Genomic DNA, 19,625 nt, shown 5'->3' with positions numbered 1-19,625 from the left:
CGGGAGCCCGTCCACTGGGGCAGCTCTGATTTCTGACAGTCACTGTTCTGTGGCTCTGTCCACGGAGTCTGCCCTCCACCTCCCTCCATCTCTCCAGTTTCTTTAGTGACACCTGCTGGCATGAAGAACAACCCTTTGCTCCTTGGACAAATGGAAGCCCCTCCTCCCTCTTCCCCTTTGAGGGCAGTTATAGGCAAGCACTTAAAATACTGTGATCACTTACAGTAGATTAGAATTTTTTATTGGTGCCGTGTTGCCATAACAACACAAAGACAGCAGATGACTTAAGCTAAGCTTGCAAAGCAAAAGGCTGCTCATCTGGCAGTTAAAATGAATACAGTTCATTTCACAAGTTTCCCATATGGACTCTTAGTGTATGGTAATGAGGAGACCATCTGGTGAGAGAAAATGCACCGAGAACAATTGGGTTCCACCAGCTGAGTGGGAAGTTGGGAGAGAACACCCAGAAAAGAGTGAGATCCTGGGGTGTGTGCTTTCTGGGCTCAAGGTTTGGCTGAGGCTTGTTTTGGTTTGGGTCGGAGATGGTTGTTTTCCACAGGGGTTTGGCATTTCTTAATCCCTGCTTTAATATGTCGGCTGTGTGCAATGACAAACATCGCGCAAATTTTGCAATATCATTCATCACAAACTGTCAGCAGTGTTTGCAAATCTGACTTGCAAGATCTTTTAAATGTGTTGTTCTTAAAAGGCAACAGTACTAAGTTTTTAGACAAAGTGCAGGAAAATTTAAGCACTTCTGACAAGTAGAAACATTAACAGTAATCATTTTAAAAACACTTGCATCTTTTGCCTACATGTTTAGCTGTAAATAATGCTAGAATGTATAAAAGCTTTAAAGTAAAAATGTAATAAATACTTTTTATTACATTTCATAAAGAAAACGCCATGAGCCCTGTACCTGTGTTACCTGGGTGCATGGGGACGCACGGCCATGGCTCGCTCCTAACCAGATTGGGAACCTGCAAGGACAGCTTGAGAAAGGCTCAGAAGTCAACGCTGAAGCATACATGCTTCATAAAAGATGAATATAAATGCATTAGTTAGACACGGTGTGCTAAATTAGAAGGTCAGGCAGGGCTGGGAGGGCTGAAAAATCACACAACCAATGAGTGTAATTACTCTTTTTTAAGTCTATTAAGTGGTGGTGTTCTATCAAGGCTCAGGGGTATAGGACATGAAGAACAAGATAAAGTAATGTGTATTTATTACTCCCACTGGATCAATTTACCAGATATTTTCAGCTCCATAAAGCAAAATACACAAATGCCTGCCTTTGTTACTTGTCTCAAACTGCCTTATTTTCTTCAAAAGAGGGATCAGGTCTTGGGGGGGAGAAAGAAAGTTTGCCCTCTGGAGGTCCCTGCGCCAACCCCCTCAGTGGGGAAATGACAGTCTAAAGAGGAGGGGTATGAGGTGAAGGCCTGGGGCAGTGGAGAAAGGCCAGTCACCTCGGGACATAATTCCATGGCTTTCCACACCCCGTGAAAAGTGGGACTTCAAAGTAGTGCTTACAGAGGACTTGCATTCGAATCTTCCTTTCCCATAGTCACAGCAAACCTTGGGACTGAGTATTCCATGAATTGGATGCTGTCCAGCTAGCAGGAATCAGAAGCCCCCATTTACTGAAGTCTGGCTATCCACCGAGACCTTTGTTGTCCACGTTGTCTCGTCTCAGTCAAAAAGACAGGCCTCAGAGACCAGGGTGGTCCCAACAGCCTGTGGTTTTCAGGCTCTGAACCCCTGGAGTGCAAATTACATTCTGTGACTTTTCTCTATGATCCCACCTCCTAACCACACATTCCTTAAAACACGTCCCCATCATTAAGGGGCCCGTGCCCACAGAGGGTCAGCTGCTTTTTGAAGGGGAATCACTGCCCCTGGCTTCCAAAGACTACCTCTCTCTCAATCTCTGTGTCTATCAAAGACCCTGGCCACAGTGGTCATGAAGAAAAGGAGATTTGCTACTGGCCACGCTCGGGATCTGCCCTCACAGCCTTTTCCTGAAGCTCATGGATTGTCAGCAAGACAACTGCAAAGTGAAAGGGGAGGGAGACACCTCTGGCCTTCAATGCAGTGCGGCCCTTGCTCAATGCTCCCACATTGCACCATGCGTTATTTCAGCATCGGAGTCGTGGGTGGACCACAGTTCCCTTGCCCTGACAAGAAAAGCCAACCTTCATCCCCAATTCAGTCACAGATTCCTTCCTTCCTGCCAGAACCAGAGAGGACAGCATGTCTGTAGGAGACAGAGCAGACACTGAAATTGAAAAGCCTTTGCCTCACAGGCCCACTCCTGTGCACACAAGGAAGAAAACCACAAACATGGGGGCTGGCTTAATCACAGAGTTGCAAGTCCATGTGTATGGTGACTATCACTAACGGTGACCTTCAGGGAGCAATTCATTTACAGAGAAGAGACCCCTCTTGCTCCATGTTCTCACTTGGTGAATGGGAGAGACTATCACCACCCTGCATCTCTTGCAGGAGCAGCTCCCATAAAACAAAGCATGTCCAAGGTCTCTGAAATGAGCACAAGCCTGTACACAAAGGCATGTTATTATGGAGAGCGGCCTGCCGGGTCTTTGGAGCAGTTTCATTTGACAGAATATGTGGGTGGCTGTATGAATCCAGCTTTGTCTAGTCACAAACACATGGGTTTAATAAAGCAGAGTTTGTTTCTCAAGGTGTGTGGTCCAGGGCTCGCGGAAACACTCCTGTTTGACAAACAGTGACCATGATTCTAAGAAAGGCGGAGCCCATTCTGGTCCCCCTAACAATGGACAGCAGGAGTATAAATCTGCCCGGTCCACAGGGATACCCAGGCTGGCTCCACCGCCACTCCTGATCCTGCTCTTGAACTCCAGCTCCACCGTAACATTAGAAGCCAAGAGGACAACCATGCTGATGGAATCACACACACAGCTTCCTGGGGTGACCTTGGTAAAGGCCTTGCTCGGTCAAGTGCCTGCATGCAAACTGTGGATTGTGTCTGAGACACAAATCCATCGTGTCCTTGGTTATTTGTAACCAACCCAGGAAAGGGAGGTGGCAGTTTCACCACCAGGCCCCAGGGGATGAAGTGACACACCTGTGATACTTGTTTAGCTTTTCTGAATGTGACACGTGATCCTAGGACTCATGTTAAAAGTAATTACACAAAACTCTAACCCATATTCCTATTTCTCTTCCTGCATTATGAATAAGTACAGTAATTTCTGGCTTCTTTAGACCTCGGCCACTAGATTACCAGACCTAGTAGATACTGTGTTCACGGGATCCCACCCTTATCTCTATGAACTCAGCAAGACAACTATCCCATTTTATAAAGAAACTGAGGTACAAGAGAAGGACCATAACTCAACTGTTCAACACCAGCCTTTCTGTCCTATGGAGATTGGCAGGGAGGGGTGTCATAAGCCAGGGACCCCTGCACTCAACTGATCAATAATCCTAGCTCTCTTCAGTTGAAATAGGTGATTAAAATAACAACCTGAAGGAAAAAAAAGAGGAAATAGAACCACCTCCATTGGCAGAGAAAGAAACTGAAGCACAGAAGAATTTGGACTTGGATTGCTCAGTTAGAAAGTCTTCACTCCAACTTCCACCCTAGGAGATCTAGTCTTCAGTCCCTTTGGCAGACTCTAGAAACATCACATGCCAAAAGTCCCTAAAGGGAAACCTTTTTGAAGATGTTATAGCACCAAAAAGTTTTCAAGAGCAAGTACACAAGAAAAACTGGACTATACATTTTCTTTGGCACCTACCATGATGTGGTCACATAATATTTATAACATTGTCCAAAAAAATTATCAACAAAATGATCAATAACTACCCTGTAGTGATTCCCTCAAGGAAAATTCTCCCGGCAAATTGATGCTGTGAAAGGAGACCCACAGTGCTCACCACAACCAGGTAACACTCTGCTCCCTCATCCAACACCCCTCAGGCCTGAGCGTCAGTGGTGAGGTACTTCCTGGACACCCACTCTGACAGGCAACAGGCACACAGGTAGGATTTGCTGCCTTACTGATGCCCCAGAGAGCAGCTGAAGAGGTAAGAAAGCCAAGTTCATTATTCTAAGTGTCTTTATAAGGAGAAATAGATCTAGGAATGACACATCTCTAGGTCTTCTAGGACAAGGAGAGGTCTCTGATCTGCTCATTTGATTTATATTAATTTTCACTTGTATAGGAAATGAAATTTCATTTTGCTGTTACTGACTAAACTGAGTGACAGGTCAACTGCATTTTGAATTTCTTGAGGATTTGGCTGGCTCTCTTCTGAATCCTCTTAGAATATGAGCTTACTATCTTCTGTTCTAATTAGTTGTATGTGATGATCTATTCACACAGGTTCCCAGATGCCTGGGTCCAGACATGGGACAACAGGCACCAAACAAATGTGGTTCCTGCAATTGCAATGTGTCTTTTGGTTTCCAGCTGCACCGGGGCCAATAACAGATGCACAGGTTGGTAGAAAAGCAGTCTTCTCTCTCTTCTCCTCTTCAGAAACAGCTATGCAGTAGTAAATTTAGGTTTGAGTCAAATTATGGTAGGCATGAATCAGTTTAGCAATGTACATGCTAGTGACCTTGGGTAAATGATTTAACCTCTTTCCTTGAATATTTTCTGCCCTGAAGTAGAGGTGATCACAGTACCAGCCCAAGGGAGTTGGTGAGAGGAAGAAATGACATCATATACATCAAAGTAATGGTATATTACCTGGCACTTACGTGTTAATACAAGTAAGGAACACTTTTTGGTCCCGTCCACAGAGCTACTTCTCTGAATCAGTGGAAGAGTTCTCTGCATGTCACCCTAGCTTAAGTCTCCAGAATTAACAATATAAAGACATATCCTTACCTTTGGCAAACGCTCAGGATCGCCTGGGTGCCGGGGAATGACCTTCTGTAACCTCTGGAAACCATAATCAATGGTAGGTTCATTGAGAGCTGCAATGAAGAAGTCACACAATTTCAGGAACTACAACATGATTTGCCACAGTGATGCTATGGAAATAACTGGGAATTCCAAAGTTTAATTGGTTATTTTAAACTAGATCCTTTCATGACATTAATGGGCCATTGTGCTGAACATACCACCAGCCATTTTTGCTATTTATCATGCTCTGTGTCCAACAACTCCTACTCAATCATCAACACCAGTGCGATGAAGCAAGAGCTTCAAGCAGCTGGATCTCCACTCATAATTCTTAAAAAGACTAAAAGATTAGCCAGCCTGCAGTAATGTTTGGAGACAGTGGGCCTGGTGGTGGCCATATTGTCTACTCCTCTTTAAAGAACCCTCAAATTAAAAATGATTATCAGGTGGACTCTCTGGTCCATCATTTTCAACATTCCTCCCCAGGATATGGGCTTCTTTCAGTCTGTGTCACCTGACTAGGAAGAGATGAGCTCCCTCACCCCCACTTCCAGATCCTCTAATGGGTAGGTAGGAGGGTTTTTTCTTCTTTAGTGTAACCAAAGTATTGAACCACATCTTTTCTCCCCTTACTGAATAAAAAGACAGTCTTTGTAGTTCTGACATTTAGATATACATTAGAAAACAAGTTGCCGCATGCTTTACTTAAAATGCATTTCCATTAACCTAAATTTTAAAATTTTAAAAGTAAGATTCATACTAGTACTAACTTTAAAAAACTGTATTAAATTCAAATAGGTCCCAAGGCTAATGGAAGCAATTTGTATACCAACCCAAACTGACTGGCCCACTTTTCAAAATACAGGTATGATAATCTTGTGGTTTTAAAAGGACATTTAAATTGAAAGACTGTGAATTTAGTACATAATTATACCAATAGAACCCTTTAACTTGTCAACTTGTAAATCTAAAAGGCTATCAATCATTTCTAAAGAGGAAATAAACCTTAAAATTCCTTGATTGACAGTGCTTACTTTTTATGTAAGAAAAAAAAAGGGGGGGGGCCTGCATAAATGGCCAGAAATCCATTTACAAAAGTACATTGTTTTACATAGGTGAGTAAAAAGCCAATAATTACACCTCCAAAAGACGTATAAATCAGAGTAAGTACTTTTTTCTTCACTTGTGTATTTTAAGTTGAAGCGAACTTTCAGTAACTTTTTATTAAAAAGATTTTTTCCCAAATGCAATGCTTATTGAAGTTGCTAATAGAATAGCATTTTCATTTAAGATAATGTAATCATTTTTGCAAATAGATTTAACCATCTCTCCCCAGCCCCCCTTCCAAACAGTAAACTTTCAACCTGTCTCTGGTGGAAATTAACTAAAATTACACCCAGGTGTACCAAATCTATCTGTACTAGTATATGAGTTAAGGCACAATATTTATTATTCCTCCATTTTATGAATTACTTTCGAAACCCTTGAGAAGAAATCTTTTTTCAAATTAGGCTTGCAGAGAAAAAGCAAGGGATCTCTTTATGCAGGGAAGCTGTTACTTGTAAAATGCATGAGAAGAACAGTAATAAATGCTGAGGTTTCAACTATAGATCACAGCCACCCCCCCAATACTAATTGCCAACAAAGATGTTTAACCATAAAAATAATTTTAGACAATGAAATGCATCATTTTAATATCTGAGGACATATTTCAGGGTCTTGAAAATTTTAATTCCTGGTTTTATTTTTCAGTCTATGCCTCCAGTAAAGCTGGAATTGTTGACCCACCCCTTCAGTTGTTTGCATAATAAATTAATTCCATCCATGTCAAGAAAGCTGTTGTTAACTGAATGACTGTCAGATGTATTTCTGTTTTTACAGACAATTCGCAGAATGAAAAACATTTAATATCCACAGTTAAAAGAACAGATTCAAGTATCATATGGAACTAACAGTGAAAAAGCTGAGAAATCACTCTGCTGCCATGAAGAGCTTTTTAATTAGCTACAATAAACTCAAATAAGCATCTTATTTATGGAGATATAGTCTAGAGAGGTAAGTTCAGATAGTAAGTCAAAAGATTTTATTTTCCATGCCTGTATGTTATCTGTAAATATAGTCACCAACCCACAGAGTAAGTGTGGAACACGACAAGGGAATTGCCCAGTGCTGTACACTAAGCTAATGAAGACACCCACGACAAAGCTTGTTGTCTGAAATTCAAAGATGACTGATATTTTCTCTAGTCAGTACAAAGAGACTAACTAAGCCATGACTGCATGGGAGTGACCACATGATGAAGATTGTTACTTAAATCTGTTTTCAGGTTTTTCAAGTATCTTAGGGAGGAAGAGAGTTGCATGATGGCATACCCGTGGAGTATCATACAGTCTGTAAAAGCGAGCCTATGGGGGAAAACATCAACTGATAAATATATTACCAAGCATAGGTACAATATGGTTTTCTTTTTAACAAAAACTATAACCACTGTGAGATACAAGTTTCTAATAAGAAGTAGATCTTAAAGGACTTTTTCTCCCTTTTTCTTGCATTGTGCATTCCCTGCATTTTCCAGAATGAACGTATTAGTTTTATAATCAGAGAAAATGGTTAACAGTAAGATTGTTGCAAGATGGAATTTGACCTGCTCGTATAAAGTAATGACATAAGAAAGCAGGCCTTAAAAGGGGTCTGTAGACCCTTTAATAAGCTCACATAGGTTATTACAGACCATAAGAAAAATAAGTAGTATACTTTTAGCCAGTTGTATAAATATGTGACTATTCATAAACTCTCTGAAAATCAACAGAGAAGGGAGTGGGGAGGAATCATAAAGAATGGTATATTTATTTCATCAGTGGGGGTATTCGTACCTTAGGGACATACATCGACTCTGCAAGAATCTAATATAAAGTTAATCTTTCAACAAAGTGACCTCATTGTACTCAAGCACGGGGCTCGGGGGCACCAGGAGAAATGGGACTAATCAATTTTTTCCCCTAAAACTTGGTACAATTCCGAGAATCTAGTAGAAAGGGAAAAAAAATTAATTGGTCATAATTAACCACAAATAAAGAAGCATGAGCAACTTAGGTTGAAAAAAGAAAATTAGATGAAGTTGTAAACTGCAAACAGAGAGGAAGGATGAGACAGCGTCTATGGCCCTATTCCCTCATACCTAGTCCACACCGCTGGAGAGGGCGTCATGCCACACCCACTACACATGCTAACAACGGAGAGGGGCACTGAGGTTTAGAAAAAGCCATAATCCCAACTAAGAAAAGTCTCCATTTTCAAATCACCAGGATGAAATGGGGCCAATGTGGGCATTTAAAAAATTCCACAAGACAATAAATTATCCATTACTGCAATAATCATTTTTAGCACCTGTCATGTGCTCAAACAGCACTTGTAGGAATTAACTGTTTGGAATCATAACATCATCAACCCTTGAAAGTTTCTGGAAGGCATGAATATTCCAACCACATAAAGACAGGCAAATTACTTTGCAGACCTGGAACACAGCTCAGACTTCCATAACCAGGCTCCTCCCCGGGAGCCATTCCTTTGCCTCCCTGGCATGCCCTCTCTGACAAAGCCTTCTCTGGGGCCACACTGTACCGGGTAGAGATGTAGGATGTGAGTAGACTCTTGGGAAGACACAAACATGGGAATGCAGTGTCCTCCCAGGTCAGCCAACTCTCAGAGGTAGATGCACAGCTGCTGAACCCACGCAGCGGGTGATCTGCACACACACCAGAGGAACAAGGCCACTTTCCCAGCCCCGTATACAGATGCTTCTGCACCTGAGACCCCACTGGCAGAAGATTTCAGAGCGTCCACTCCCAGCTGGTTGTGATCTGACCCTAGTGAAGGGCCCTGGAGGTGACCCAGGATGGAAGCATGGTTGGGGGAGGGGTGCAGTTCAGCTGCCTGAAAGGACTTTCCAGAAAGTTTGATGGTCTAAAAAAAGTCAAACCTCTTCATCTGACCTGCTGTGGGGAGCCACTCCTAGATGACTTTGGGTTGCATCCCCACCAAGCACTGTCAGACTCCCCTAAAAGAAACCTGTCATTTCTTACGCTGCACCCTTCTGTGGGCTTCCGCAGAGGTCTGGGCCAAGAACAGAACAGCTTGGCCCAGATAAAGCTATAGTTGTTTACAGTGGCCACGTTCATGCAGCACAAAAAATAACTTAAAATCACGCTACTGGATTTATACATGACTAGTAAATCCATTCAGAAATCTGCTCATGAGTAAATCCCAAACATGTACCGACTGTAGCCTTTTCATGACTTTAGTCTTTTTTTCTTCCAAATCTACTTCACAGACCTATCAAGTCAAAAAAAAAAAAAACCTCTCAAAAGGGAATTTTTTGTGAATTCAAATATAGTCAAGATGGACGCATTCTCCGGTTTGCTTTTAGAGAAACCATTCCTCCACCCTCCCTGACTTCTGGAAGATGTATTGCTGGGAACAATGAGGGGCTAGAGAAGTCTGCTCCCCAACATCGGGGAAAGCGCTGCGGGTTCTGTTCCAGCACTAGTGTGCACAGTCCCAGCTTTTATAGCTCAGTCACTCACTGCAGCGCTTTAACAGATTTCTGGGGTTTTAATTTCCTTTTTTTAATGGTGGTGTGACATGATGTCATTTTGACTGGAAATAAAAAGAAATGCAGATATTAGGAAGGTAATATTTATATTCTATTGCCATTTAATGTCCAAACAAATATCTAGACTCTATGCCAAGTAATAAATAAAACCTCATAGCCGCGGCAATGATAAAACCAGCACCTGGGTCTCCAGGCTTCCCTGGTGACTGCTCTATATTTGAACTAAAGGACTAACAGCAGAGCATTTCCCTTCAAGGCAGATCATTCTGGGCAGGAGAGTTATTACATATGTGTGAGGCAGAGCCTTTTTGTTTCATAATGGCCCCATTTTCCCCTCTCAGTCACTGAATTAACAACCAGAAGTAAACAATAAAACAGCAAGGTATCTTCACAGACCTATCTTTAAGACTTTCAAGTCAATACATACATACATGCATATATATCCATATAGAGATAGACACATACACATGCATGTATGCTGAAAAAAATCAACTAGAAACCAAAACAAGTGCCAGAAATATGCCTAATGAAGAAAATATGTTGCATTTCCAGCTATTGGCTGATTTCATCACCTGCCTGCATGGGTATTGCATGATCAGTGCTCTGGATCACCCCATCCTTGCCAGGGAGACATTCCTAGGAGCCTAAAGCCAAATCTCATTGAGCAGAGCACCTGCCTTCAGGATGAAATGCATCCATAACCTGGTGCCCACCTCAGGAGCCAGTGAGGCTCAGGAATGCTCAAGAGGAGGCTCTTAGGCCTGCAGAAGGCTCTGCCCAGCCCAGAAGGGCACTAGATGAAGCCAATATGGGCAGAGTTTACCAACATAGGAGCCAAAGGAAAACTTCCATGCTTTCAGCATGCCTTGACTTCTGATTTGTCATCTTCCAACCTGTAGATGTGTGGCAACATCTTTGAGGTTCAAAAACCAAGAGCGGGAAGTAATAACCACTGTCTATGCACAGCACAATCCCAGATATGAACTGGCCAGGGTGACTCGGGCCTTTACAGAGGGACTCGGGGAACAGGCAAAGGCTGGAGTTTCAGAGAAAGGGAGCTGGAAGGCAGATCAGAACCTGGGAGGGTGAAACATGGGGCTCTTGGAGACAGAGGCAAAGAGCTGGGAGTGTTGCTTGGAACACCCACAGCTGGCACAGGTCTGGACATAATACCTCATCCAGAGGCCAAGGCAATCAGGAGGAGGAGGAAAGAACAAGAGTGAGTGACTTTTGTTTTGCAAAATTGAAATAGCCAGAATGGATTTTCTAATTCTAAAAGCACTACATTCTTATTGTATAAAAGAAACAAAAAGGGAGAAAAATTCCCATAATAGCCTGGGTCACAGATAATCACTACTTAATTACTACATATGCTTTTAGATAAATATATTTGTATCCACTTCATTCTTTGTAATGTGGTAGCATATTGCATTATATGGACAGCCATAATTCACGTAACAAATCTCATAATGACGATATGGTTCTTTCCTTAAAAAATGCACACTGACTTAAGCAAAGCCCATCCCATCACGACTGCCACTCAGGAGGATGAAAGAATACACTCATTTCAAGTCTTTCAGTACATCTACTTCCTGAGTCCTCAAAGGTCTACCAATGTGCATTTTAACAAGTTATTTCTAAAGCATCTACAAAAGAAAATTAATTTTAGAGAATAACTGAGTACAGGATGCAGATTCTTAAAAGTTATAAAGACCCCTGAAGCTGTATAATAGATGTTAACGCTCACGTGGTGACTCACAGAAGTATCATTTTAAACACTGCCTGAGGTCAGGTAAGACCCTTTCCCACTGGTGTCAAAGTGCTTTAGCCATTACCTCATTGATTTCCTTCAATATACCCTTGACCTAAATATCAAAAATTACTGCTCTAGTTTTGAAAGTGAGAAACTGAGGCACAGGAAGAACTAGCTGTATAAATTAGAACAGAAGCCTCATTTGGAAAAAAAAAATTGCTGGGCTTTACTTACGGTTGCAGGTTTACTGTTTTATTTAAATCTTGCAGAAGCTCAATTGCAGCCTATTGCTGAGTGGTGCTACATCAATGAAACTGCCTTTTTTTTTTTTTTTAACTACATATCCACAGAACAGAAATGCAGGAAAAGGAGGAAGCCTTTTGTCCAGACTCCTAAATTTACAGGCAACCTCATCTTTACTTAAAAAGCTCATAGGTCAACAAACACAAACCTGGAGGGGAGGCCCTGGTGTTTTAAACTTGCCCCACAAAAGACTGAGACACTGTTTAGTCTCTCACCACATTCTCCTCCGAGGCCTGAGTTGAGCTCTCAAAGCTTGATTGGTCTTTGAGGAAAAAGAGCCACAAAACATTCCTGAGCTACATGAAATTGGCTTTTTCAGCACCACCAGTTAGCATTTTCTAGAAGATCCTTGGTGGTAAGTTGCCAACAGAAGTGGAGCATTTCTTCATAAACAGACCCTCTTTCTGCCTGGAGGTTGACAGTCTGGGATGGGAAGTAGGTGAATGTACAGTAATTAGGGAGAACTGTACAGCTTTCTAATTGTAAGGAAGTCAGCGAGACATACTGTCCCTGTTACTTCATGTGATGTGCTCTGAACAGCCTGGCCTTCCAGAAGCCTTAATTTAAATTTCCAAATTTGATGTGCATTTAAAACTAAAATTAAATCCCTCAAGCAAACAGAAGTTTGAGGATGTTCATGCTTTTTTTTTTTTTTTTAAACTTTCAATTTTTCATTTTGGATTTTTAAAAAAGCCATTTGTGATTAGGCTTCAAATGAGGTTTCTCTCCTCATCTGAAAAAGGATGATTTTTGCTGTGTAACGGATGATGGTGTTTTAAGTACCGAAGACCAACACATTCAGTCTTTCTTAACGTTTCAGGATAAATCCCTAAATCTCTCCCTTCCTGGCATAGCTTCTGATATAATAAGAGTAATATTCCTCCTATAATTGTTCTTCAGATTTCTTCCCAAAGAGTTTTGACAATAACTATTATCAAGGGGGTAAAATCACCCGGGCTGTCTGATAAACATGTTTCACTGCGTCCCCACCCCAGCAAGGGCTTGACACGGTACTTTTATCATCCTGTGTGTGTTCAGAATAAGCTTTAGAACAGCAATTGCCGGGAATAGGCAGGCGATAAACCGCATTGATTTAACACATCTTGTTTTCAATCATGCTTGGATTTTCTGAGCACGCATTTTTCCTGTACTCCGGCTTGTAGCTTTTATCTGACGAGCTGATCCCTTTTCACTGGAAAATGAAAAGGTCGCACAATAAGACACGGTTTACTGGAACTTGAACACGCACCAAGGAAAGTATTTTAGATAAATACTGTCAGACACAGTGGAGCTGAATCTCGACAGCACAATGCTGAACAACAATACTTATTACTCTCCTAGAACAAGCTACCAGCATCTGGGGTGCGCAGCAGGGAACAGCACTGCAGCAGGTCCCTAAGCAAAGACGCCCTTGTCCCAAGCTCGCGTTCCCCAGACTGAATCCTGGGCTCTGGTCCTCCACATGACTGTTTCTGTCCTGGTTTTATAAGACAATGCGAAAACCACTCCCACTGCTCTGTTCGCACAGTCATTTCCTCTTAACTAGAGGCTGCCAGAATATTGGAGAATGACGTTGCAGCAGCACTGCTAATAACTGTAACTATAATAGTAATAGAATAACGGAATATACTAAATCTAAGATTGGGAGGGGGAAAATCCTAATAAAAGTAACTCCAAATAATCCATTAATTTCACTAATAAGACCAAAAGTACTTCTAAGTGGGAAATAGCAGAAGATTAATGGTTACTTGGTAATGGCTTAATGGAGTCAAAGAGAACCGCTAACAAGGGTGGACCCCAGTGACCTTGCAGAGAAGCCCAGTTCTCATCAGACTTACATCTGACCTTTGGAGTACCTTGGCAGAAAGAGTGAAGTCAGCCCTCCCCAGTGCTTATGATTCTTATTGCTGCTGGTCGATTGTGAGCCTTGGACTCAGCCAGAAAAGCTCCCACCTCAACAAGAGTTTGCATCCCTGTCCTATGAGCCTTAACACACATGCCAGTTCTATTTTCTCGCCTGTCTACACCAGAGTTCTTCAATCTCTCTCCAAAGGACTATGTAGAGACCTTGGTGATGTCTTCACAGAGACTCTGAAAGCCCATCATTCCACTGATTCACGACTTGGGTCTTTAATATGTATACCACAGTAAATCAGCAGCTATCTGAAAAAGCAATTAAAAGAAAAATATGTAATATTTCATCTAAAATAATCACAAAAATGTCCTAATGGGAAGCTTACTTCTTGAGGGCCACACAACTTCTCGAAACTTGGCTAAGATTGGACACTGCCAACTTTCCTTCTATTCCACATTGCTTTTTGCCAGCCACTTCCTTTAGAACATGGTAACTGCTGAAAACTCAGCTTCTCAAAGCTCAGTATCACTGGAGGGAATTCAAGAAGGTCTAATGTTGTGCTAGTAGCTTGTGTAATCTCAAACAAATGGCATGGCATTAATCCAGTGTTAAGATGTTACAGGATCCATTGCAGTCTCTCATGTGTGTCTTGTCTTCCAATTGTAACAATCTTAATGGCAGCAGCAACTAACACTTTCTAAAGGCTCTGACTATGTGCCAACTTCTTTACACACCTTCTCCTACCTAGCCCTGACAAGGAAGTATGATCATAATTCCCTTTAAACAGTGAAAGAAACTGAGGTTTGGAGGAGTCAAATATTTTACCCCAATATGGAGTGTTATGAATGAGTGGACAGAGATTCAAACCTAGTCAGTGCCTCCAAGTTCTGCTCTTGAAAACTTATTGCAGAAGCAGCTATGTTAGGACAAGCAAGAGGCCCCAGAATAGACTGTTAATATCTCATCTCTCGTGGAAACCTTTGCCGCCTACTCCAGACTTCATTTAACTTCCATTTTTCTAACCACACATGCTTCTTCCCTTTGGAGTAAGACACAGCTAGATGTGCACTCAGGCTACGTCACTGACTAGCTATGTTCCTTTTAGAAATTCCACCTTATCTGTAACTGGAATTTGGATAAGCCACTATCTGTACAGTGCTTCACACATAATAAATACTCAATGAAACAGTTGTTATTACTATTAATAGAATATATGCCATGTGCTAGAAATAGGGGAACATGGAATCAATTGGACATATTTACATATTTTCCACTCCAGAGTCTAGAGGGACAAGAAGACATACACACAGAATTCTGAGCCATGTGGCAGGCATTATGCAAGGGTTCAATGACTACTTTTCGCCCACCCTGGGCTTCTGCCTGCCTTCCCCCACTCTCACTAATTTGAAATTACAGCTTGGAGAATACCAGCTCTGAGTCCCAGCTATTATCCAGAAACCAGGTTCAACTGTTTTACAATACTATCAATTCTGTAAGCAGACAGGAACAAAAATAGGTAGAAGACACCTAAGATGGAATTCCTTCCCAGACTGGGAATATTTTAAATGGCTTAGTTAATTCAAGAAACTGGGTGCTTTCTGTATACAATGCTGTGAGCCCACTTTCTTATCCCCCTAAAACTGTACTCTGCACCATCCAGTGAGAAGTACTCTGCCTGTATGCAGAGTCTCAGTAAGATTAAAAAAAAAATTCTCATAGTGCACTAAAGAGTGCATTGCACAGAAGATAATTCTCTGTAGTAGAGTCAGGAAAATATTCACCATTGGGGTCATATTTGAGTTGAATTTGCAAATATAAATAGATTTTCCAATTGAAAAGGCTGGAAAAGTATTCCAAGCAAAAGAACCATGAGCCAAGGCATGGAGATAAAGGATAAGGTATGTAGACACAGGCTGGGTATTCCTGTGTGGGGAGAGCATAGCTTTATGTTGGGAGCAGGGTGCTGATGAGTAACAGCAATGCCCTTGAGGGTCTTGCTAAGAACTTTGCCTGCAAGGTGTTCACTAAGGTTTTCCACCTCCCAGGAATGAAACAATCAGATCTGTATTCCAGAGCTATAACCATAACAGTCAAATAAAAGATGGATCTCAAAGTCAGTACTTTTGCAGTAATGCAAATGGTAAATGAAAGATCAACTGATGGTGAGGTGGTCATGAAGAACAGGAAGACTGCAGACCTATTTTAGAATATAATTTACATGACTTCAGAAGCATACTCCATATTAGGGATTAGAAAGACTAGAAAACTGACATTTCTAAATTCTCTGACTGGCTGGATAGAGTGGCCACTTAACAAGAAAAGAATACAAGAAGGAAACTATCTGTAGATTAGTTTAATTTCAGACATGCTGAAATGCAGTGCCAACAGGTCAGGCACAGAAAAGATTTTAGTAGAGAGTTAAAGAACCAAAACTCAAGAAAAAAGATCTAGGATGGAGTTAATATGATGAGTAATACAAAGGCACAGGTAACAGCTGAATCTACTAGTGTGAAAAGAGAGGACCAGGGAGAGACAGGGCTAGGGGGAACATCAGCAGTGAAAGAATAGTTAAAGATCAGGACACCTAAAGACAAAGTGAGGTCATAAAAAGTAGAAAGAATACAGAGAAAATATGTCACTGAAATCAAATGACAGGGGTTACCCACACCAACTAGTATGGCTGGCTATACTATATCAACCAGGTGAGGTATAAGGAGATTCCTTCCAGGTAGGCCATTCCAAGGTCATTAGCACAGGTGGCAAGCAACAACTTAGAAGACAAATGGTCTAAACCACACTCACAAGGATAAGGGAGCATATAGGACACTCAGTGTCAAACTGGAGCCAACAAAGTCCTAACAGAAATCACAGGACTCCAGGTCCCCTTAGACCAAAGCTATGATGGCAGATTTCTTCAGTTCCTGTTAAAATAGTAAGAGGGTAAGGTGAAGGGGTTTACCATGACTCCTGATTTGTCCTGCTCCCAATCTGACATCTATCTTTTAAGAAGATGGAACCAGGTGGTGCAAGCAAGTTACAGCCCCCTCCAGAGGTTCTGCTGCTCCCAAATCCACCCTCAATTTGGACTTAGGAGCCATGGAAGAACGGGTCTCCTTGCCACAAAATATTGACACAATGCATTCATATATGTAACGAGAATTTAATATTCTCCTTTTGGATGTTGGTGGTCTTAATATTAGTCCCCGATGGCTTGCAATCAATAGATGTTTAGTTAAGCAATTCACTTGTTTTGGATTAACAGTTATTGTGTGGGCAATGGGTATGTAGCCACTTCCGTAATAACCCCAAGTCTCCTGGTGGAGTGAGCATTACAATCACACATTTGTTGCTATTAGCTCATGAGATGCTGAAAACCAATTTTGAAAAGCAAGTAATAAAGCACCACATAAAAAATAACGGTGTAATTACTTCTTGGTCAGGTTAAACCTACTGTGACGATAAAAACCAAAGAGAGCAGCAGGCATCATAAGTGGGTTTGCTGTAAATTTGACACTGGTTCTGACCTTCAGCTAGAAAAAGGCTGATCCCACCCACCTCCACCAGGTGTACAGAGGACTGTTTGTGTAGCCTATCTTTACTCAGTCTCACATTCATTAAAACACTTTAATGAATGTATCCCAGTGATGCCGATGTCAGTGCTCAAGAGCTGCAAGAACGGACCACTCACTAAACTAATGACCCAAAGACATTGACTCCCATTTGAAAATAGACCCCAAAGAGAGGGGATCTTACCAGAGCGCAATCACCATGTTCATGTAACTTGTCTTAATGTGGAGGAAAAGTTGGGAGTATGTGTGGCAATCAGATCATGGAAACACTGCCTACTGCTGCTGATTTGGGAGCAAATGCCCTGTCTGTCCACCAATATAAAGAGAAGAAGCAAATTGTGATCTCTGACTTCCCATCCCAAATGCATGAGAGGCTTCCCTGCTCCACAGGAAACACTGTGGCAGGTGGCTGTAGAGTGCAGAGAGCCACACTTATGCCACAAGCATTTCGGATGGTGCAACAGTCCATATTAAAGGGTATCATGATCAACTTCTCAGCGATGCTGCTCTAGTTATTTCTAAGGTTTGGGAATGTTTAGTTATTATCTCTGTTGAACACTTCTAAACATAACAAAGGGTCTCCCGAGGCTTGTACATTATGAATAGACTTTATGGTGGGATGATGTTGAAGGGTAGCATTCATCACTGAGGAGCAACAGAGGGCTAATTTTTGCTTGTCAAATGACTTCTGAGGCTAATTTTTCAATGGCAGCAACTTGGAAACACAAGAACACATGTACTCTTGTGGATAGAAGTTTGGTTGGAGTTAAGTTCAAGTTTTCTGCAGTGCAAGTTGGCTCTCTGGGGGGAGGGGGAAGAGTGGAAGACTGACCTCAAAACTACTAAGTCATTGAGCTCAGAGGCATCTCTCAAAGTAGTCCATGGCCACTCAAAAACCTTCTAACAACTATTTTGTCCAAGAGCGCAGACCCTTGCCAGCCTTGTCAGCCTCCAGAAACACCGTTTCCGCTTCAGGAAAACAGCAGTTTTGTGCTGTTCCCAAGGCCCTCCTCTTCTTTCAAGGGGAAACAGAGACTGCAGTTCTCCAAACCGAACTCCTCAAAATGGATGGAGAACTTAAAATGATTAATAAGTAGAACGAAGGGAAAAGAAGCCACATTCCTTCCATATTCTCTCTCTCTATAATAATCTGTTCCTCCTGGTGACTATGAATTTAGAGGAAATGAAAATATCTATCTTGGTCCCTACATGCTGTTCATTTTTCTGAGGTCACATGTGTTAGAGAGCATGGCCAGGACTTCCAGGGGGACAAATCATATGTGCAGGGGAAAAGACCAGGCTTGATAAACTGCTGACCTATTCCTAAATGGAATTTTTATCATTACATTGGGGATAACAGGTACTGTGATCCTGAAAGGCCCAACAGGAACATACAGGATTGCCTTGTGCAAAAGCTACCAAAATCATGTTCAGGTGAGAATTCATTCTACTAAGTTTCCATTCCAACTCTTGAATTAGCAACTTGACCCCGAGGCCTTCTGTCCAGGCCTAACAGCACACCCACTCAGTCAATCTCAGAACTTTACTGATGCCAAGATCATCCCTTTTACAGTAAACACAGCAAGCCTAGAGACCCTAAGAGATCCGTGCAAAATCCCATAGCTAGTTAACAAGCTCAATTGATGGTGCCCAGCTTACCCCAGGTCCGCTACATCAGTCCCCCTGAAAGCCTGACTTAAAATGAAAAAAATGATGACATGTTGAGAAGCAACAAAGGGATCTTTACTTTTGACAATTTATTATTTCTTCAGCATCCAAAGAGGGATGTTTCTATTTCACAGATGTGAAGATAGAGGCGTTTGACTGGGAATGGAGAATAGGTAGGTAATGAAAACATGTGAATTATACCTGTGGAATAGATATCCATATCCCTCACAGATATCCATATCTTCCCTTCAAGATCCATCTGCTGCTACTGCTGGCCCCCTAAAAGCCAGTATTCCTGCCATTTTATAAGAGGAGCACTGACCACAAAGAAGATGGCATAGGCTCCCGAGACCCTGGAAGGACCACAGGGCCTGTCTATGAAGTGTCTGCCTTTTTCTTAGCTCGTGCCAATCTCTAAGTCTGCCTTGCAGAAGCCCCTGCGATTAAAACAACATGTTCTGATTTTACCTAAATGCCTGTAATAAAACCCGCTAGGGGTTGTAGCGATAGAAACTGCTGCACTGCCAGAACATGCCAGAGGCTGTGCTCAGAACTCTATTCGGTACTGTGAACTCCTAGCTGCCCTACGAGGTCTATACTGTGAGCATCATCACTTTGACAGGAGAAAGGAAAACTTGGAGGTTGACAGCAATAACAGAGCAATAACAGAACTGAGGCTCAAACTTAGCCTGTCTCCAGCATGCTCCCAACTGCTTGCCCTCACCTGGACAACCCTGTGGGAGACTGGGCTGATGGGACGATAAGGCTGCCTTTCCCCTTAGGGCAACCTAAAAGAAACAGACTCACCAGTTGGACTTGAAAATCGAAATGGATAGCCACATTCGCTCTACAACGACTTGACCCCCCATAAGACCTAAATTTCCTCAGGGATCCCTGCTTCAGCCCCCAAAAGCTTTTCTGCAAGGTGTATAGTGGTGAAGTCACCAAAAGATGAGTGATGACA

At 42.0% G+C, this 19,625-nt stretch overlaps 1 protein-coding gene across 2 annotated transcripts in view; it reads right to left on the bottom strand.

Annotated features, from left to right (window-relative positions):
• The window catches only part of EBF1 (early B-cell factor 1), a 380,177-nt gene that overhangs the window by 27,005 nt on the left and 333,547 nt on the right, over window positions 1-19,625 (bottom strand). For both annotated transcript variants that reach the window (XM_004689826.2, XM_012730074.1), the window contains exon 11: window positions 4,884-4,972. In XM_004689826.2, the coding sequence (XP_004689883.1) occupies window positions 4,884-4,972 (89 nt within the window). The remainder of the gene's footprint in view (window positions 1-4,883; window positions 4,973-19,625) is intronic.

This window comes from Condylura cristata, unplaced genomic scaffold (genome assembly GCF_000260355.1).
Source record: "Condylura cristata isolate star-nosed mole 26May11 unplaced genomic scaffold, ConCri1.0 scaffold00026, whole genome shotgun sequence".
NCBI lineage: Eukaryota > Metazoa > Chordata > Mammalia > Eulipotyphla > Talpidae > Condylura > Condylura cristata.
This window is presented reverse-complemented; position numbering and strand designations above follow the sequence as displayed.